General features: G+C 35.2%; 1 protein-coding gene across 1 annotated transcript; it reads left to right on the top strand.

Annotated features, from left to right (window-relative positions):
* Positions 1-2,295: 2,295 nt before the first annotated feature.
* On the top strand, positions 2,296-21,931 carry LOC113110799 (tudor domain-containing protein 3-like). Its single transcript, XM_026274982.1, has 13 exons — positions 2,296-2,489; positions 3,907-3,997; positions 4,162-4,227; positions 4,612-4,775; positions 9,672-9,813; positions 10,797-10,868; positions 10,947-11,096; positions 12,215-12,364; positions 13,650-13,821; positions 14,088-14,210; positions 18,043-18,866; positions 19,599-19,724; positions 20,734-21,931. The coding sequence occupies exons 1-13, from the start codon at positions 2,452-2,454 to the stop codon at positions 20,848-20,850; spliced, it is 2,235 nt and encodes a 744-aa protein (XP_026130767.1). The 5' UTR covers positions 2,296-2,451; the 3' UTR covers positions 20,851-21,931.
* Positions 21,932-23,078: the final 1,147 nt, after the last annotated feature.

The following is a 23,078-nucleotide window of genomic DNA, read 5'->3' as shown; positions in this document are numbered from 1 at the left end:
CAACCATTTTTAACATTTCTAATAATAAAAAGTATTTCTTGAGCAGTAAATCAGCATATTAGAATGATTTCTGAAGATCATGTGACACTGAAGAGTAATGATGATAAAAAAAAAGTTTGGAATCAGAGGAATAAAATACATTTTAAAACATCTGGCAGAGTACACAATCTATTTATAAATTATTTTAAAAGCACTGGGTTAAGTGAAGGAATTTAGCATGTATATTATGTCTACGGTAGTTAATCAAAGTTTTAATTGATTTATTTTGTTCTACTTCCTTTGATGTCAATCTGCTGCTCACACTCCAGTCTAAAGATGGCGGCAGGGACGGCTCTAGTATTTTGGGGTCCCTAAGACTTTTAAAAGTGGCCCCTATACCTACAGTTTCATCACAATGTACACATCTTATCAAAATGTATAACAATTTTGTGATATTAATGCTTTAAGCAAAAACACCTATGAAAATTACATTAGAGAACAGTATAATAATAATAATAATAATAATAATTAATCTTCTGGGTTGGCATGCAGGCCAGATTAAAATGCAAAAATAATCAAATGTGTAAACACGTTGAAACAGATTTAAGCGACATCAAAGTGAAGGATGAAGTCTGAGACCGGACACGAGATCACAAGAATGAGACTAGACAAGATCTGTACACTATTTTAAGAAATCTTTATTGATTAAAAACATGCCTGGAACACATAGTCTGCACGTGCATCTGAAATCTTGCAATAAATTCCATCTCAGTTCTGCTTTCTGAGTATGAATTATAATATGCAGTAACAGACAATACTCGAGCACTGTCAAACATTGAAATACTGAACTGACTGCCTTCTCTTTTGTGTGATTTCACGGGTCTCTTCAGACCTATAGAATTGTACTTGCAGTTTTCTTCAAGCAAGATACAGAGCAAAGAGATGGTTATTATAACTACATATCATATTATAGTGTGCATACTAATTTCAGCCTAGATATTGTATGCAGCCGCTCAAACTGCTGGAATTGAAATTGGATATTGGATAAGGAATAAGAATGGGAGGAAATGGGTAGCATTAAATATAATGTAATTAAGTATATACAGGAAAGATTTTATGCGAGTATGCACATTTACAGTGATGGATCTAAAGACCCTAAAACAGGACTTCCAGGAGAAGGAATATATAATCCAGATATTAAAATATCTAAATTGTCAATATATGCTGTTGAAATAGCTGCTGTTATAATATGACCAACATGTTTAGAGGAAGTGAAAGCAAATAGATTAGTGGTTTGTTTCTGTTTTAACATATTTGACTATACAGCAGTCTTCTAGAGAAGATTTGATGTGTGAAATATTAATATTATTATGCAAAGAAAAGGAGTGGTAGTTGGATTCTGCTCGGTGTAAAAAAATGGTTTTAAAAGAGAAGTAACAGTTTTTAATGTTACTTTAAGTAAAGGTGAAATTAAAACTATTTTTTTTTTAAGAAAAATGTTATTAAAGAATGGCAGGACACATGGATTACAGATAATAAGGTATATAATTTTAAATACCAAAAGAAGTGTAAGTGATAGAAAAAAAAGAGGTAATAATAACTAGAATAATAAAGAATATAATAATTGGAATACTTGAGTCTGGTCAGTGTGGGAATTGTGGGGAAAAGAAAGAGTGAAGCATGTAATATATACTTGTACAAGGTATGATGAAGTGATAAATTAATATCATATAAAAAAAAGTTTAATAAAATATGCTACTAAGTGAAAGGATTTAAATATAGAATGTGGAGGTTCTATCCTATTCTGGATCTTTGTCTGGAGGAGGGGAAAAGGAATGATATGGTATTATGAATGATATTATTCAAGTAATATTTGTACGTGTGTAAGAATATAAAAAGCAAAAAAAAGAAAGAAAGAAATTGATTATAAATAAACCATGACTGCATGACAGAACTGCAGCATAGAAACTGACATAATTTAATCAGACTGAAGAAGCTTCTTCTTTGTTTTTTTTTTTGTTTTTTTTTTTTTCACTAAAATATTTTATCTGCAATTTTTTTTCACTTCACTGGTTATTTTTTAGATGCCCTTATTGTATAGCTGTATTTTATATTTTGTATTTTATATTTTTATATTTGATCTAGATTTTTAGGCTCTACTGTTAGTGTTATCTGTATACACCATGGATCTGAAGTAACGCAATTTCAATTCTCTGTATAGTGTACATGTGGAAGAACTGACAATAAAGCAGACTTGACTTGACTGAACAGCAACAGTAGGTGGCGATATACAGACAGGATGTAACGCGCCAAAAAACGGAAGAAGAAGAAGAAGAAAGACGTGACGTCACCTGTCTTTATCCAGCTGCAGCACGAGCTAACGCTGTAGTAATGAACTCCGATTAGCACACGATGGGATTTCAGGAATATTTCAGACAGTGATTCCGTGCAGACTCCTCAGTGTGTGTGAAGATGTGTGATCTGAGCTCATCGCTCATTAAAGAGGGCTGGTGAGTCTCTGCGGAGCGCTAGCTGTGATTAGCATGCTGCTAATGCTAACTCATGTTTACATTCGTTTACTCGCTCAGATTTAATAACGAGTTTTACTTTTATGCCGTATTTATGCATGTTTATAAGATCCCTTAACAACATAGAGTTTATATTAGCTCGTTTCTTTGTCTGTTTGGCTTTTGGGATGTTTGGTGCTGTTAAATCGTAATCAGCATTTATTAACTGCTAGTCCTTTATCAGTAACTTTCAATTATTAATACGTATTATATATATATATATATATATATAATGACATATAAATCAATGAGATGTTTCTCATTGATTTCTTATAACTCAGTCCGTCTGGACTGTCATGACACCTTTCAAAAGCTCTATTAAACTTCATTAGCATCTCACAGCCTTTTAAGAGTTGATGTTTATTTGTGTTTTCAGAGCTTGAATTTATTTCCTTGAGATCTCAGACTGTACTGTGCCTATTGAGAGTTATAATGAAGTACTGTGGTATATATGCAACTCCAAAGTGCTTGTCTTAATGTATTGTGATTAATGAACTGGGGAAATATGGATTATATAGGACTTAATCATGTTAAAGGTGTTTACAGAGGGGATTTAGAGCTTTTTATCAGTCCATAAATAAATAAAAATACTGTCAAGGGACATTATTTATAGACAATTAATAAATACGATGTAGAAAAATGATGTAGAAATAAGGTGATGTATCACCAAACCCTTCTGTCCAAAACTTCATACTGTAGATATTAATAAAACTGTAATGTGGTGTTTCTAAAAAAACACATTTAAAGATATGTATTGTGATTTTTAAATCTGCAGATTCAAATATAAACATTTTAATAAAACATTGTAAAAAAAAAAAAAACACTACTAGTTTTACTTTCACTGACAGTGCAAAATAAATTCAGAGAGCCACAGCAAATTTTCAGTTAAATTTGCATCGAGCAAAATATAACTAATGCACGTTTATTCAAAGCATTAAAAAACATGACTGTGTGTGAAGTGAATAATATTTAAAATAATGTTTATAAACCAATTATAACTAAGTTGCTTAAACAACTATAAACAAAACAGCATCATGTATGCATGCATAGTTTAATACAAAGGGGTAAAAGCCAATCACACAGAGTACATTTTTAATTTAAAAACGAGATGGGGAACAAACTCACCATAAAGTCTCGAGATATGTTTTAAAAAAGTTAAACTTTTACATGTCTTTCTAAGCATGCATCTCTCTTGTGCGAGACGCGAGTGCAACGGTGATAGAAGATGTCCCTCTAGAAAATGCACAAAATATGCGTTTTGATGTAAACAAGATCTTCTCACATTGATTCTTTCTTTTTTCCCTCACATATTTGGGATTATTAAAAAACCCTGACTGAAATCAGACACTTTTCTACACAGGTACCTTACAGATGAAGGAATAGAGGAGTGTAAAAGTTCAACAGAGAAGGAGAAAACATCACCGACTGACATCATCCAAGTAGCACTAAACGCAAGTGCTTTAAGAAATTACCTTTTATATTTACCCTTTTCTTTTTGTGTCGTCTGTCTTTGTCAATATGTGATCATGTATATTCGGGTTTCGCCTCTCTACAGAAGTCGCCACACCTTGAGAAAGCGAACAGAAATAATACTATTATATACTTTATATTACAGAGTGATCTGAGACCAATCGGAAAGAGCTTCCTGCCAACAGACATCAACAGTGGACGAGTAGAAAAGGTGTGTTTGTGTATTAAAATAACTGGCTTGATTTATGTAGAGCATTATAAACTGAATTTGGTTTAAGCCTAAATCTAACATAATGCATAATTACTAATAGACTTCATGCACCTGCTAATGCTGTCCAGAAGATGGCGCTGTTATTAAAGAGAACATTAGGAGAGCATAAAAGAAGAGAGATAGAATCAGAGCAGAGGAGAAGAGGTTAAAAAACATTTAGTTTGGTCAAAAGGACATGACATTACTGCAGAATAATAACTGTTATCTATGCGTTTCTCTGCAACACTGATTTAAAATTTAACTGTTTATTAGCTTAAAACTTAAAACTTGTTTATATGCATTACTTTGTGTTTTTAGCTGAGTGTTTTATCTGTTCTCCTGCAGTTGGAGTGTGGCCCGTGTGTCCTTCAGGTGCAGAAGATTCGTAATGTCGCCGCTCCTAAAGATCACGAGGAGTCGCAGGCGGCGCCCAGAATGCTGCGTCTGCAGATGACGGACGGTCACACGTCCTGCACCGGCCTCGAGTACAAACAAATGTCCAAAATCAGGTACAGCTCGTGCAGATATTTGTACCTTTCCACCTTTTGATTATACATGCTCTACCTGGAAGTAGAGAGTTGTTAATCAGCATCCACTAATAGGGAAAGAGAACTTCTGTCCTCAGGAAGCCTTGTATAATTAGACTTACTGAAGGTCAGGCTGCTGCTTTAATAAAGGGAGTGAATCAGGCTGACATCTCATGTCTGGTGGGCTGAAATCATTCTGAGAAGTTCTCTTCCATTTAAAATTCATTTATTCTCTTGCAATAAAAATATTAAAGCTGAAAGTAAAATTGGTTCACTAATTAGTAGATGACTAATCAGGGTTGTAGGTGATTTCACTGGCTCTGTCTTCCATGTAAAACTACTTCATACTACATGTTCACTTCAACTCAAAAGTTTTTAATTGTTATTGAAAAGCATCTGTTTTGCTCACCAAGGCTATATTTATTTAACCAAGAAACTGTAAAAATTGTGAAATATTATTACATTTCAAAAATGGCTTTTTTATGTGAATATATGTTTAATTATAATTAATTTCTGTGATCAAAGTTGAATTTTCAGCATCATTCCTCCAGTCTTCAGTGTCATATGATCTTCAGAAATCACTCTAATATGAAGATGTGCTGCTCAGAAAACATTTATTATTATCATCAGTGGTCAAAACAGTTGTGCTGCTTCATATTTTTTGTGGAAACTGTGATGCAATATGTTTTTCACTATTCTTTGATGAAAAAGTTGAAAAGAATAGCAGTTCTTTGAAATAGAAACCTTTTGAAACAGTATAAATGATGATATATTTTATGCACCTTTGCTGAAAAAGTGTTCATTTCTTTAATAGTACTGACTCCAAACTTAGCACCTGTTATTATTTAATAGTATGTGATATAGTATGCAACGTGCAGCGTTAAATAATCAAAGAGCATTATGCTGCAGTGTTGTTACATGACCTTATTATGTTGCATGTTTAATTTAGCAGATGGTGTCCAGTTATCATCTCATAAATAAATACAGTAATGTAGTATTTTTTCAATCTAATGATGAAAAAAACAGATGTTAAAAATGATGTTCCTTAAGTTTCATTCGTGTGTCAAGCTCAAGAGCATTGCATTGTGGGATACAGTTTTTCACGTGGTTAAAGTAAATATATTGGCAAATGCATGTGGGTTTTCCAAGTATTCAGGAAGTATGCTTACTATGCACACTACATCGAATGAGTGATGTGGAATCTGTGCCCGCAGAGTTCTGTAGAAAGTTTCTGTTTGTTTATTAGATATTTTAGCTAATTTGTTCAGGTTTATTGCTGTCAAACGCTACATTAAAGCGTAAAAGTAAAGATTTGGCAAGTAGCTGTAGTTTTATACATCCCTCACTCCGTTTTTGTGAACGAGTGGCTGTAAAATCAAGTACCTCAGACATTTAATTGAAGCACGTCTAATTGCGCCGTATGATTTAATGAAGTAATGTCTCGGCCCGTCAGACACAGTGAAGTGGCCCATAATGAGGCCAAAAACCTGCTATTTGATTAAACACAGCTCTTTATATGATAAAGAGCTCCTGTAATTGCCTTGAGCCATACTAAAGAGGTTTTGATGTAGTGGGGAGCTGCATTAAAGGGTTTCTCACTGTGAAATGATGTTCACGGCACTACAGAGTCATTCAGGGTCGTGCGATCGCGCTGCTTTTCAGGTTACTTCAGGCTCTTTTTCTCCAAACTAAACATCAGTGTCAATTTGAAATGAGGAAAATAGTGTCAGATTCAGGTTGCATGCCAAGAATGTGTCTTTCTTGTTGCATTGAATTATGCACCACTATAATTAACCTTTTTTTTTTTTTGCTTGTCAACCGCTTAAATCAACTGATTATACAAATGCATTACGAGTTACATCCCTAATTTTAACACTTGTGTAGGAGTATGTTCAAATGATTAACCCTAGTATAAAAATTTTCATGATCCATGATAGTTCATACAAAAATGTACATTTGCTAAATATTTATTCACCCTAAGATGGTCCAAGTTAAAGATGAGTTTGTTTCTTCATCAGATTTGGAGAAATGTAGCATTGCATCAGTGTCTCTTCAATTGATGCTCTGCAGTGAATGGGTGCCGTCACAATGAGAGTCTAAACAGCTGATAAAAACATCACAATAATCCACAGCATTCCAGTCCAGCAGTTAACATCTTGTGAGGCTAAATCTGCATGTTTGTAAGAAACGAATCCATTAAGATATTTTTAAACCTAAAAGCATTGCTTCTGGCCAAAATACAAGTCCATAATAACGCTTCCTCCGATGCAAAGTCTATCTTCCGTTGTCTCCCACATCAAAATCAAGCCCCAGATTTGTTTAGATCTGTTTTTGCCTGTAAACAGTGCTTGATCTATGCAGATGTCTCTCTTGATTCAGACCAGATGACTAGAAAACTTGCATTTCAGCTGGTTTGAAGTTAAAAAAATTATCTTGATAAATTTGTTTCTTACAAACCCACAGCTTTTGGCTTCTCCGGCTGTGGGTTTTCGTGATGTTTTTATCAGCTGTTTGGATGTTGGTGTGAGAGACAACAGAAGATAGACTTTGCATTGCAGGAAGTGCTATTATGGACTTGTATTGCAATGCTTTGAGGTTTAAAAACATCTTAACGATGGATCGGTTTCTTACAAACATGTAGATTTGTCTTCTCCAGATGTTAACAGATGGACTGGAGTGGCTGTGGATTACTTGTGATGATTTTATCAGACTCTCATTCTGACGGCACCCATTCACTGAAGAGCATCCATTGATGAGACACTGATGCAATGCTACATTTCTCCAAATCTTATGAAGAAACAAAGTCATCTAAATCTCGGTTGTCATTAGGGTGAACACATTTTCAGCTAATATTCACTGTTAGGAAAGCTATTCCTATGGTTTAAGGTTTAATTTGAAACGATTACAAAGAAACTGCCGTTAACACATCAAGTTAAACCTGAGATTTTGAAGTAGAAACAACTGAAATAGTATTTTCTTGGAAAACCTATTCCTGTAATACTTTACAGTCTTGTAAATGTGACACGGTGTAATCTTGTAAAGCCTCTTCAAACTCAAACAACCTTTGTCTGCCCTTTTCTTGTCCTCCCCTTCCTTTAACCCCATTTTCAGACCTCACCAGTCCCGTGTCTCCATTACCGCTCTGGCCGGGCATCAGCCGTTGTGATGGCCGTCGGCCAGCGGCTTCAGGTCGAGCCGTTTGAAGAACAGAGCTCTCTTTATATTCGTCTGTTCCTCGGCTCGCTCTCTCTCTACATCCATCCCTGTCGCTAACAAGCAGAATCAAACTCTCCACTGTTCGTCCGAACCCAAAGCTTCCTTTATTCAAGCACTGAACGGACATGCATTATTTTAAAGTCTCTGTGAAGACACTTATGAATTGTAGTTTGATTTGGTTGTTTTCACCATTCAAGTTTAAAATCATTTCACCTGTAATTATTTCACAAAGCAATAGTCCAGTTTCAAATAAATGCTAAGTTTCTGTTCATCAAAGAATCCTGAAAAAGAAAATGCATCAAACGTATCAACGCTAAACTTTTCAGTGTTTCATTCCGTTCGTTTCAAAAGAAGTGCATGCAAATGAAACCATCGCTTTCTTCATTCGTTCACAGAAAGGACATGCATTATTTCAACTTTGACTTTGGTTATTATTTTTAAAGCTCCGTTTAGTGTCAGTCATTTCCAATAATTATTTCACCTTCAAACGTTAGTGCGATTGTTTGAAAGAACAGAAGCAGTGTTCTGGAACAAACAGTGGATTTTCTGACATCTCCAGAGAGTTGGTATCGGATCCTGCCTCCCTGTGAGTGGCTTTGAGTCGATGAAGCGGTCAGGAAAGTGTAATTGCGCTGGTCACGTCACACATTGAGTGCTGTACTGCTCTTCTAATGAGAGGAGCCGGGGAAGTTGGAGTTTATTTGGTGTGTAGGAGAGCGGGGAGGTGTGCGTGTGATGTATTTTTAGCAGGAGCTGCTTCTGCAGTGCAGAGCGGTGCATTAACATTTGATCAGGGTGCCGGCAAGGGGACACATTTGAGGAAATAAGCCTGCATTTTTTGGAAAATTCACTGCTCCACTTCTCTCCTCGGGGTATTAGAGTGTTTGTGAGGGGAAATATAGTTTCTTCCTCTTCCTCTCTCTCAATCCATCCCTTCTCCTCCTTTAATCTTTAATTAAAGTCAAACAGTCAGTTCTTAATCCCAACTTACAGCAAATGCCCCACACTAACTAAAGCTGGAGCACATCGCAGGAGAAACCTGATTGACAACCAGAAAATAGAAGCAAGTAAAGCAGAGAAGTGCAATTATGAATTTTTAATTCTTTTTTTAATTCTCCTTTTTTTGGGGGGGAAAGTCTGCAGATTCCAAAAAAAGAAAACTGACCTATTTTTGGGGTGAATATGAGGAAATCTCTCTCAAGAAATCCCTGGGTCACATTATACCACAAATCAAAAGGAAACATTCTGAAATTATATTTTCCTAAAGGAAATACGCCTTTTTTAGGAATATTAAGACTTTGACTTTGTTACAGTTAAACTGAAAATAATAATAATAATAACTCAGTATATTAGAATGATTTTTTAAGATCATGTGACACTGAAGACTGGAGTAATGATGCTGGAAATTCAGCTTCGCATCAAAGGAATAAAATACATTTAAAAATATATTTAAGTAGAAAACAGTTATTTTAAATCATAATAATATTTCATAATATTACTGATTTTACTGTATTTTTTAAATGCATCCTTGGTGAGCAGAAGAGGAAAACATAAAAAACGCTTCTTAATCCAAAGTTTTCATTGTTTCTGTTATTTATATATATTTACAAAAAAGAAAGCAATTGATTTAACACTTTAATGTGATTTCTGCTCCGCTTTCAGTCTGAACACTCCTCCTGGAACCAAAGTGAAGCTCCTGGGGGCCGTCCAGCTTAAAAATGGCCTTCTGCTATTGGACGATTCCAAGATCTCGGTTCTCGGAGGCGAAGTGGATCACATGATCGAGAAGTGGGAGTTTCAGAGGGTGAGCTTCTTGAATATTTGCTGATAATATATATGATATAGTTGTACATGACACACAGTTGCAAACCAAATTAGTTTTTATTGCTTTTATGAAATAGAGATCCAATCTCTATCATGTGTGTTCATATTTACTATCTCCAGATCTGGTCCAAAAAGTCATAATATGAATACCACCACCCACATTTATAAACAAACCAACTTGACCCGCGCCAAATCATCTTAGCCAATCACAGCAGAGGTCATTTGCATAAAGGATTCTTGAATATGACATGGCACAAGCTGTTTAGTTCTGAGTGTCAGGGAGTTAGTGTAAAACATGAAGCTACACTAATTTACAACCGTTTTTACTGCAGGAAACCTTCCCTGACATTATAACTGAGCTCTAGGGAAAAAATTAAGAGATGCAAACATGAAGAATGTGACCTCTATAAAGGTTCTATTCATTAAAACTTAAGAAACAGAAGCCACTGTGTCTGTAACCATCTGTTAATATCCATCATGTTTCGGTAGTGATGGATGACACATTGGCAACAGATGATTTTATTTTAATTCTCAATCAAAGCCAGATAGCTTGAAGACGCATTGCTGTATTCATCTTGATGAGTAAATAACTTCAGTCCGAAGATCATTCTCTTTCATAGATCAGGGTTATTATAATGAACTAAAACTGAAAACCATAAAAAAAAAAAAAATCATTGTTTGAAATAAATTCAACATTAACTGAAAAACAACAACTTTTATTTCCGCTATTTGTCAAGGCATCATTTCTCATTTCACTTTAATGAAATAACTAAAACTGAAATTAACGTAATACATATAAAATAAAGCACAATTATTAACACTTAGAAATGAAAAACAGTATTAAAAGATAATATTACAACAGGTAAAAAACTATAATCATATCTCAGTGATATTAAAGTAACACTAGTCTGGATTCACTTGAATGTTACATTACATCCAATGTTCAACTTTTTCCCAAAAAAGAGCCTGGCCAAACACAGCCGAAGAAACATCGGCGCAGAAGGCGGACCCCCTCCATTTGTTCCCTTTGGACAGGTCAGAACTTCTTTCATTGTGACCTTTGACCTTCTGGATGTTTTTGAGGTTGATGGATGGTGTGTCGTGTCTCTGTAGAGATGTGCTCAGAAGGAGCAGGTGGACAGCAGAGCTCTGGATCAGAGGAAGACCCTGCAGAGCACCAACACTGTCAGATCTGCTGACGACAACGATGAGTTTGAGAAACAAAGAATCGCTGCTATCGCAGAGATCGCCAAGAGCAAAGAGGTGTGCTGTCGTCTTTTATGAGACATGAATAATCTGAACAGTTAGCCCACCCTATGACCATATGAAGATGAAATTAATGTGCACTACTGTAACGAAATCTCTTCTTTGCTGCATTTGTTGTATAGGAATACTGTAAAAATTTGAAAAATTATTACAATTTAAAACAGTTGCTTTCTGTGTGAATTTATGTTAAATTGTAATTTATTCCTGTGATGCTCCGCTGTATTTTCAGCATCATTACTCCAGTCTTCAGTGTCACATGATCTTCAGAAATCAGTCTGACATGATGATTGTCATCAATATTGAAAACAGTTGTGTTGATTTTATATTTTTGGAGAAACTGTTATACATTATTATTTAAAAGTTTGGTTTCAGTAATTAAAAAAAAGGTATTGAAAATGTATACTTTTGTCCACAAGGGTCTATTAAATTGACCAAAAGAAGCAGAAAATACAAACATTCTGATTCAGATTAATGTCCATTAATCATTCTATTAATCAAAGAATTCTCAGAAAATAAATATATATATTTTTTTAAATATATTCAAATATGAGACTTTAAAATTGCAATCATCATTGCTGCATTTTTGAGCAAATAAATGCAGCCTTGGTGAGCAGAAGAGATTACTTTCATGTTAAAATCATGTTAAAATCATAATTATTCCAAACATTTGACTGTTAATGTACACATAACCCTCAGATTTCAGTGCTTTGCATTGTGCCATTTCAATTCAGAATAAATATGATTTTCATCCCCTGCAACAAGGTATCACCTTTGATAATGAAATATTGATGTATTAAAGCAATATGTAATTGAATTTGTTGGTTCTCATGACTGCGTCCTGAGGCCATGGGTGAACTTAATATTCTCTGATATTTAATTAAGAAATGTTTGGTTTTGAGTGTGCAATTACAAGTGAACACCACATAAATGATTAAACTCTTGGTCTCAGCAGCACCTGGGCTGTGTTTCAAAACTCATTTTAAAACACACTTATGATGTCCAGAAACACTGATCATCGTGTCCTTTTAAAATCGGTTCTGAAACTGCTGCAGATGCACCAGTGTCTGCTGTTTTTCATCGTGCATCTGTTGTCTTTTCTCTTTGGTTTGTGATAGATGCGTACGTTCGGCGGTGGAGGCAATGCAGGAGGAAACCTCGCCAATCCAGGATCCACCTACAAGAGCCGAGACACCTATCAAAGAAGACAAGAAGAGAGAGAAAAGCCCTGGACGGAGAACAAGCCAGAAGGAGTTTACAGAGATTTGGTGAGATCCAAAGATCATCATAAAAAGATGGAGAAATTAGTGCTTTGTCTGCAGTTTGAAGTTGTTCCTCATTAAAAAATCAGGGAGAAGATCCAAACAGACTGAACTTAATTATAATATCTTCAGATCTAACATCTAGTTCAGTGAAATATGCCATTTTTTCGTCAGTCCTCACTGAGAACAAAACCGCTGTGGTTTGATCACTTGTTAGTTGTCCATTGACTTTCAGAAACCAGTGGGTCTGTTTAAAAAAAAAAGCATCACTACTATATTTAGTGTTGTTACTTTACTAAGTGATCACATGTGTTGATGATAAGACAGGCCAAAACACTTAAATGCATCATAACGGTGAGTTTTACACAGACATGCATCCCTCATTATGCATTTTCTTCACGAAATGTCAAAATGACGTTGTGTCGCACAGAAAAATAACAAACCATCTGGGGATTTTTAAGATTCTTAAGATTTTTTAATTCACCAATCATGCATTTACTTGATTAGTAACTGTAATGTTGTGAAATATCATTACAATTTAAAAGTAGTGTTTTCTATATGAATATATTGTAAAATGTCATTTATTTCAGTTCAAAGCTGAATTTTCATCCCGTCTTAATGTCACATGATTTTCAGAAATCATTCTAATATTTTGAATCGCTGCTTAAGAAACATTTCTGATATTATTATGTTGAAAACAGTTGTGCTGCTTTATTTTTGTGGAAACGTTTTCGAGGATACTTTGAATAGTAATTTCACAGTAAACTGTATTTCTAATAACGTTTGTTTTTGTAACATTGCTGTCATTTTATTACAGTTCAATGCATCTTTGCTGTATGAATGTACTAATTTCTTATTTGTCTATTCTCTAATTTTTTAAAAGTACAAAATCACGCTGACCTCAAACTTTTAAACCATATTCAAGGAGAAAGTCATCATGGAAAGTGCTTCAGTTAGACTTAGAAAATAAGAGTTTCTTTGTGGATTGGAATTCTGCTGTTTTCACTTTTGTTTTTCTTAAATAACAATCTGTGAAAACACCTCAAGTGCCCCAAAATTGTATGATGGACTCTGTTATAATTAAATGCCATTATTTCTCTTTAAGAGAGTGCATGACTTTTCTGGTAAAAGATGAATCGATGGCTGACGCGAGCATTGATGTGTGACCCCTGTCTGTTTTGTTTTTGTGATTTCTGTTTGCTACATCTGTTCTTTTGTCCTTGATTTTTAATGCATTTTTTGATGACCCTCAAGTTCTGCTGTTTCATGTTGCTGCTGTTGTCTCTTCAAGGTTGATGAGCGCGCTTTGAGGGACATCATGGAGATGGGCTTTAACCGAGAGGCAGCCAGACAGGCCCTGCTGGATAACAACAATAACATGGAGGTGGCCCTCAACTTCCTGCTCACCAGAACAAACCATCCCAAAGTGGCCGAAACAGAGCAGAGCCGCCCACCGCCTCGAGGTAAAACCTTCAAGAGCTGAGCAAAGAACCAGAAACCTTCAGATATTCAGCTGCTTAAGGAAAACAGTCTGTAGATGTTATAAGAGCTGGCCTGTGTTGGTTTCCTAAACTCATAGGATTCATTTATACACAAGTTTTAACATAAGTGAAATATTTCTCATTTATTTAGTGCAACAGCCATTGATGATACCCATTGATTCAGGATTGGAATTGCCACTTTGCTTGTTTGTCTTTTTGAATTTGACGGTTTATTTGTTCTCTAACAGGAAAGGGTCGTGGAAGGGGACGCTTCAGACAAGATGAGGATGAGGAAGCAGGAGGAAGGCCATCTGGACCCAGCACACTGTTTGACTTCCTGGAGTCAAAAATGGGGACACTTTCCATTGATGGTACACAGAATTAGTTTTACCTTTTAAAAATGAAAAATGCTAACAATATGAGTGCTTCTTTAAATTTGATAACTGAATCGGCCAATTTTGGATTCTGATATTATTAAGGCCGGTTTTGTCCTTTCAATTAGAAAGTGTGTTATTATTTATGTGCTATTTTAGTATCTACTCCATTTATTACTTTGTATTTGTTTTAGTATTATGATACATTTGTTTAGTTTTAACTTATTTTTTAGTTATAGGTTAAGAAGTTTTAGTACTTAATTTTTCAGGTAGTTTTAGTTTCCAATAGTTTAAAGGGGTCCATTTTCCACAAGTTGATATGATTCTTAATGAAAAGTCTAAATTAAATTAAATTAATATTAAATTAATGCATTTAGCAGACGCTTTTATCCAAAGCGACTTACAGTGCATTCAGGCTATCAGTTTTTAGATATCATGTGTTCCTGGGGAATCGAACCCACAACCTTGCGCTTGATACCACATTGCTCTACCAATTGAGCTAATGAAAAGTCTATAACATACTTTGGTTAAAATTTCTCAATGGTAGTGTAAAACACCCTTTTTTGTCCTGTCAAAAACAGCTCTTTTCAGAGCAAGCTGTTTTGTTGCATGCTGCTTTAAATGCAAATGAGCTCCCCTTTCTTGGGGGCAGTTGTGGCCTAATGGTTAGAGAGTCAAGTCAGACTTGTAACCTGAAGGTTACTGGTTTGAGTCTCAGGTCCAGAAGGTATTGTAGGTGTGGGGAGGGAATCACCAGTGCTCTCTCCACCCTCAATACCACGACTGAGGTGAGACCCGAATTTGCATCATGGGAGGGGCTTCAACCAGTTGAGTTAATGCAGAATTGTTATTTCAACCACCATTTTTTCGGATAAATTTCAAAATATTACTGTTATTGTGCCATGAAATGTAGTTTTGAAAGTATTTTTAAAACGTTGTCCTCCATTGTTGTTTCAGATTTCCCACTGCTCGCTACATTGTAATCACGTCACTACTACAGCAAGCTCCTGATTGGTTAACGCGGCCTGAAATGCGTGATTCGCGCCTATCACTAGAGTTAAAATATCTGAACTTTGGCATTTTACAAGGTCAGAATGCCCAAAACGCTCAATTCGCGCTGTCTTTCGCGTGAATCACGTCTTTATGAGACGTGATTCCGCAGAATGTCTATTTGCATCTTTGCATTGACTTAACATGTAAATCACTCGTGCTTAATGCTTTATTCGCGTTTGGTGTGAATGCACCATAACAGATTGTTTACTTTAGCCACCAAACTTGCTAACTTCTGAAATGTGAGCACAGAGAGCAGCGGTTTGTGTCCGCTCTCGAACCGTTCCATGCATTTCCGCTGCAGAAAAGATTGCTTTGAACCGGAACTGACGTCTTTTATATTTATCGTCCAGTATGCAGAAAACTACGTCAGTATATCATCATAAACACAGCTGTTTTTGTGTTAAGTGAACGTAAACAGATGAGAAAAAAAACACACATGTGCAGTATTTTTAGATCTGCATGCGTTCAGTGTTAAAGAAAAAGCAGCCTGATAGTAACACTCTAAAATTTGAAAATGATAAACGTCTAGTTGTTTTTGCTGTGATATTTTTGTAAAAATGCATTGGCAAAAGTTCCTCTTGTAAGTGTTCTGTAGGCTGCTGATTTTTGCTCATGTTATTCAGCTGCAACAGAAAGCTTTGCAAAAAGACACAATAAATGTTTGACTTTTTTTATATATATATTGGATTACTGTATTTATATCTTATTGGAATCTAAACTAGGAATCGATACAAATCGTAACCCTAGTTATGGAACAACTATTCTTATTCTTATAATCTTTAGATTAAACTCTTCAAACCTTTTTTCATTTTAAGGTTATTTTGCAAAAATGACTAAATGATTGCATTAAAACGATTGTGTGATTTGCTTTATTCCTTCTGCATTTGCAACGGAACCAATCTTAATAATGGGAACATTGTATCTGGATTTTTTTAAATCTCCTCTTATGTTGAAGTCCCAGTGGGCTGCAGAACTGTGCGGCGTCAAACAGATGGCCAGTCCCAAATGAAGGCGCTCTATTAGTCAGCTTTAGATAAGTCTCTGTGGCTGGTAAGCTCTGCCTGACATATGGCTTTAGGAGAAAACAGACAGGGCTAATATGTGGAGAAATGGTTTGTCGTCTTCCGCTCTTTCAGTGCTGTTGTTTAACATTCATGCTCTTGCTTTGAGTCAGAATGACATGAAACACACTGTAATTGTGCTTTTGAAGTGCCCTGCATCATCACTGTGTCCTGCATTTAAGGCGATGTTTCTGTGAAGAGACTGAATGAACTTTCTTGAATGAACTTTATTACCGCTTGTTCTTTTGCCGCATTTCCCCACATCATAAAAGGTTATTTAAATGCATGTCGTGATGTTCATGGTGCAAGATGCAAAAAATATGCAAAACAACAGGAAACAGTCTCTTCATTGGTTTTGAATGGTCTTTTCTGAGCTTTTCTTCACAAATACGGAAATGTGCCATTTAATTGATTGGCATAGAAAGTAATAGTTTTATCAGCATTACATTTTTTTTTTCTTCGGGTTTTAATGTTTCTAAATTCAATTTAAATTTTCATTTCTCCAGGCTCTTTTAATGATTGCATAAAATTTCCATAAATTGATCAAAAGCGTGTGACTGATTAGAATCATAAAACTTTAAATGTAACAACAATTTGTAACAACCCCCCACCCCCCCCCCCCCCCCCCCCGAAATTGTTTTTTCATTATAATTTTACTGAAATCCCTTTTCAATAGTTACATTAAATGTTTAGTAATCAAAAAGAAAACTTGATTGATTTATCAAATTAAAAAATAGTTAAACTTATTCATTTTAACACTAAATTATTAATAGTATATATTATAGTATATTTTTATTCAATTCAAGTTTATTTGTATAGCGCATTTTACAATACAAATTGTTACAAAGCACCTTTACAGAAAATTATGTTTCTACAATATTTAGTAATAGCTTATAAGTGGTGACTGTCAGTTTGTGCACGTATGACAGGATTTTTCAGAAAAATTAATACAAGATGTAGTCAGCCAGACGATGAACATTATTAATTTTATTAATAATTCATAATTATTATATGATGCAGTCACACTTGTATCAATATTTGTTAGTTCTGTTTGTTGATTCAAGGTTAGCATCATCTGGGGTCCTCTGAGGGTCAGCATCATCTCTTCTCAGGTGTTCTGGATCCAGACTGGAGCTTGTGTAAATCCTAGTTACCCGTGGCAAAACATAGAAACAAATAGAGACATCATTAGCATAACTGCTGATCCAACAAGGGGCAACATGTATATTGAAAATACAAGGGGACCTAGGACGGATCCTTGTGGCACTCCATATTTTACTAATGATAAATGAGATGACTCCTCATTTAAGTAAACAAAATGGTAGCGATCGGACAGAATCCTAATAACAATAATAAAAAATAAAATTGTATAAGTTGTTATCATTATTATTACATATATTATTAAAACAAATTTTTTTATGAAAGAAACTTATTTTATTTTTAGTTTTTGATTATTATTAGGATTCTATTTTAATGGTGTAATTAAATTTTAATGATCAAAAAGCCTTTCTAATCAATTGAATTCTTAAAAGCTGAATCATTTATTAAAATTTGTACAAAATGCTAAATATAAAATTATTTATATTTTCAGAACTGAAACCACAAAAAACTGAATCTGCACCACTCACTCCCACACGTTTTTCATCATAGGCCTTTACTACATTTACAATTTGTAATCAGTTTCTTTACTTTTTTTCTCATAATTAACCCTCTAGAGTCTAAGAACCAACCTTCACTACATGATCACCCATTTAAGATGACATTCCCCAGCACCGATCAAATGTCCAGAGATGCCACCCAGTACAAGCACCCTCCCCGAAACGAGGGACGCTCGCAGAGAAACGACAGGCCTCCACGTTTCCAGAAGGACGGAGAATTTCCTAAACCCAGTGTGGCCTCATCCCAGCCACAGAAATGGAGGGACAGGGAAGAGCGAACGGGAAGAGGAGGATCAGAGCGATGGAAGAATGAGTCTCAAGATGCTAGACAAACATACACCTCAATGGGGAAGTCTAGGGAACAGCAGGGTAGCTCTGGTAAGGAATATAGCGGGTCAAAAAGCTTCCAGCAGGAACCACATAACGGCGGATTGAAAGAGCAGGATGGGACAGGATCTGCATCGTTTAGGAAAAACCAATCAAATGGATCCGTGGCACCCAAGTTCTCAAATCCTGCTGGCCTGGATCAGAAGGACAACAGAAGGAAAGGCAAGCCGGAAAGACCCAATTCAGGCTACTTTGAGCGTTCCCAGGATGCAATGAAAAAAGACTTTTCGCAAGACCCTGGATTGGGTCAGTGCATCAAAGTGGGCGGGGTTTCAAATGCGCAGCTCCCTAATGGTGATCTAGATCACCGACGCACCGGTCCAATCAAGTCGCAGTCTTCAGCTCCGCCTCAAAAACAAACCAATATGCATAACTCCGCCCCCAAGAAACGATCCGGACCAATCAAAGGTCAGAGAGAGATGATGGACGCTAATAATCACGTAGACTGGAGAGCTGGTGACCAGTGTCTAGCGCTCTACTGGGAAGACAATAAGGTCAGTCATTAGCATTATTTTCACGTGGCTTTGGGTCTGGAAGTTTTTTTTTTTTTCTCTCTCTCTCTCAAAGGGAAATCTCTATTAAAGTGTTATAAGCTGTGAATCAAACCAGAAAAAACTACAATCCCATGATTCTTTGCAAATGATTTAAAATTATGCTTTAAAATTGGTGATCGATCTATACAATATATTTGTAGTTTACTGCCAAATATACATATGTATGTATCTATATGCATGTAGATTTGTAGACCAGCTTTTCTATATTGAGTCATGGATAATGTAGTTTTTCACCAGGAATTATGCTGTTAAATAAGATTTAAAGTGGTCATTAAATGCATTAATATTTTATAACATTTCCTGAGCTGAGATTATAATCTTAGTGTAGTTTGTTAATAAAAACTATCATAATTTAGATATAAATGTTTATTTTTATTTGAATGCTCTGTTGGGAGGGGCCTGTCTGCTCTGCTGTGATTGGCTAACATCTTTGCATATAAAATGAGCATTACCTGTGGAACTCTTTTTACTGTAACAGCCAACAAGATTGACTAATGAAAAAGTTAAATGAAAAGTATTCATTATAGCTTTCTTTTTTTTAAAATCAATTTCCCTGTGGAGAAAATTAAAGGAGCTTTTAATTCCTGAATCACGACTGTTGCACTTTATATAGTTTTTATTGCATTTTCCCCGTTTGTGTGTTTGTAAAACATCTTTGTATATTGTTGGCAGTTTTATCGGGCGAGAATCGACGCCATCCACCCGTCTGGATCCACGGCTGTGGTTGTGTTCAGCGACTACGGAAACTGTGAAGAAGTTCTGCTTCACAATATCAAACCTCTGCACATGGATGTGTGGGTAAGCAACAGATTGAGCTCCAAACCTTGAGCTCTCTTACAAAACCTAGAGCATTTTGAAGCACCTCAAGTGACAACGTGAATGAAGGCTGTTCAATAACTTGCTGCTTCCTTAGATACTTTCTTTTAGAAACCATATCATTTGGGAACAATGTACCAAAGTGAGAGAAATGGTGCTTTTAAATATTCTTGCTTTCTTTCTTTATTTTTGGTGGTGGTTGCAGAGAGACCCAGTCATATGATTGTAAAGCAAACTTTGGGTGTACAGCAATGCACAATAAAAAGCGCTATATAAATGCCTCATTCATTCATTGATTCGTTTGTTTGTTTATAAGTTTAGATTTAAGTCTAATAAATATGTATTATATTTGCCCAATATTTGTTGCATATTTTTACACTTATGCCAGGACTTTTTTGAACATTTTTGTGCAAGGGACCCCCATCCTAAAATTTAAAAGGTCTATTTATTTATTTTGTATAAAGACCCAATACTGTGAAAAAATATTTGTATAAATATGTCTGAAATATTAGTTGGAAAATATTTACTTTATCACTTTTTTACTATTATACTGTACATTATAGTACTGTACTGTTTTTTAAGTATATATTTTTTAATACAATTTTTTAATTGTCTTATTTAAATCATTTTTATTTATTTATTTTCAAAAAATGTTTTATTAAATTATATATTTATTTATTTATTTTTTTTATTTTTTTTAAATTCCCAAATTTACACTTTTGGTGGTGTTTTATTTATTTCAAGACCAGTCTGTCTGTCTTTATATTTTGCCGTTTTTGCCCTGTATTTAGACAGGAAGTGAAGTGGGTGAGAGACATGAGGGCGGGAAAAGACATCATCAAAAGACATCAAGCATCATTTGTTTTTACTATTATAGTACTTAGTTTATTATTATTATTATTGTTTATTTAACGTCCAGTCTTTCTTCTGTTTGCGGTAGATTTGCATTATCAGTAACATTAGTCACTCATTCCTGGTAACTTCTTTACAGGATGATGAAGACGTTTACTATGAGAATTCACTTGAATTTCGAAGAGGAGGAGATGGACAGCCTCGCCGCTCTCGACCGACACAACAATATTACCAACCGCCTCGTGCAAGAGACTGACTCGCGCTCACACACAGTCACACATCCACACCCTTCACTAGCAAGGGAGCTCAACTGATTTGGTAAACCAACACACTTAGGTCAGGACTAGATCAGGTTTACAGCTCTTACTCTTCTGCTAATAGACCCGTCTAGCATTGTGTAGTTTCTGTAGATCATTATGAATGCAACATGATGTTCTCAGCCCATGCAAGTAACTATCATCTCATTATCCAGTAGAAAATGACTCTAATTGGAGAAGATTACGTGCAGTTTGTTGTACCTTTTCAGAAGCATCACTATAAACAGCTAAATATATAGAACATGCTAATTGAGTGAATATCAGAATATTTCAGCCCCAAAAAAAGAATAAGAAATTTGCATTGTGACGTCCTTAGGACTTAGCTAATAATTAAACATTGGAATTAATAATTAATACATTATTAGTTGTTATTGTTATATTTTTTTTTTGAACCGTGATATTTTCTTAATTTTTATTTAAACACAATTTCAGTATTTTTCTAATGCAATACAGTAAAAACCTTACAGTAGTTTAAATGTGCATAATCATGAAAATGTCACAATGCAAAATATCTGAGTGATCCTTAAATAGGTTTCCTTCTCTTTATGCAATCTTTATTTTTATTTTTTGGGGGTTGAAATATGACCTGGACATGAGATGTTGTGAGATTCACTAAATAAGCATTCGTAAAAGTCGCATGACAATGCTTCAGTTCGATGCCTGAGTGAATCTGTGCGAGGTACTCGCTGCGCTCCATATGCACGGTCTCATGCGACTTAAAAGGAGACAACAAAACACTATCTGATACATTTGTGTTTGATCTCAAATGTTTGTTTTTTTTTTTTAATTCAAAGACTGTTGATTTGATCTCTAGAGGAGGAGATGAAAGAACATATCTCAAAAATATCTGATCCCTGTCTTGGCATGGGAGACGGATTCGTAAGGGCTTGCAGCACACGTTGCATTGATGAATTCTGGACTCTGTGAAACTTGCCATGCAAAAGGCTGCTGTACACGGTGACTATTTGTAAAGGACTTGATATTAATAATTATAAAAGCTCTATGCTCTTTTGTTCAAAACTCAATGCGTCATTTGTTTTCTTGTTTTTTTTTTCAGCTGATACTTTGAATTTTTTGGCAATATTTAAAGCAAAATCCTGCAAAATAATGATCCTTAAAGAGACAGTTCACCCCAAAATTTAAATTCTTTCACCTAACAGTTGACGGTAGCCATTAGGTTTTTTTGTCCATACTATGGAAGTCAATGGCTACCTTCAGATATTTGGTTACAAGCATTCTTCAAAAAATATATATTTTGTGTGCAACAGAAAAAAAAGATACTCTGGTTTGGATCAACTTAAGGGTGAGTAAATATTTTTGGTGTACTGTCCCTTTAAGTCCTATTCACACCATATATAACATTGAAGATATTGGCATCTGCACCAACACACAATATCATAGTTTCGTTTTTGTTGCTCTACATTGTTTACATTTTGATCTGAGTGTAAACAACATATCCGCGTAGGATATACATTAATGTATACTCTCCAAAATGGTGATGTGGAGGAGATGAATTGTTGAATAAAGTGCATAAAAAGTATTCTCATAGCTAGGTTAAATTACGGTTGAACCCCTGATGTCGCGTGGATTATTTTACCGATGTCTTTGCTACCTTTCTGAACCTTGACATTGTAAGGATCCTTGCTGTCAATGGAGCACTCTGAATGCACCCAAAATATCTTAATTTATGCTCTGACGATGAACAAATGAACAAAAAGGTGAGTAATTAATGACAGAATTTTCTTTTTTGGGTCCCTTTAAATGCTGGAGCTCTTTGGAATAGAGTAGATGATTTGATGTCAAGGTTTTTATCATTTCTCAGTATTAAAACTTGACGAATGAGCTTTTAGTCCTTAAACACAAAATGTCTGTTGTGTGAATTGTTCCTCAATGAAATGGCCACATTCAGTTTGCTGTATGAATGATTTATACACATTTCTTCACTCGAGTCTAGTGCTTGTTTCCACTATGAATTGCTTAGTTATCTTGCGAGAAAGTATTTTACAATGTACAGTGTGCCTCTGTTGGCATCATCTCTTCTCAGGTCTCTGGTCATCTCTGGTCTTTGTAAGGGCTGGATCCAGACTGAAGCTTGTGTAATTCATAGTTAACTCGCTATGCCCATACTGCGCCAGAAACAGAGAAGCAAATAGAGAAAAATGAATGT

Source organism: Carassius auratus, chromosome 11 (genome assembly GCF_003368295.1).
Source record: "Carassius auratus strain Wakin chromosome 11, ASM336829v1, whole genome shotgun sequence".
Taxonomy (NCBI): Eukaryota; Metazoa; Chordata; class Actinopteri; order Cypriniformes; family Cyprinidae; genus Carassius; species Carassius auratus.
This window is presented reverse-complemented; position numbering and strand designations above follow the sequence as displayed.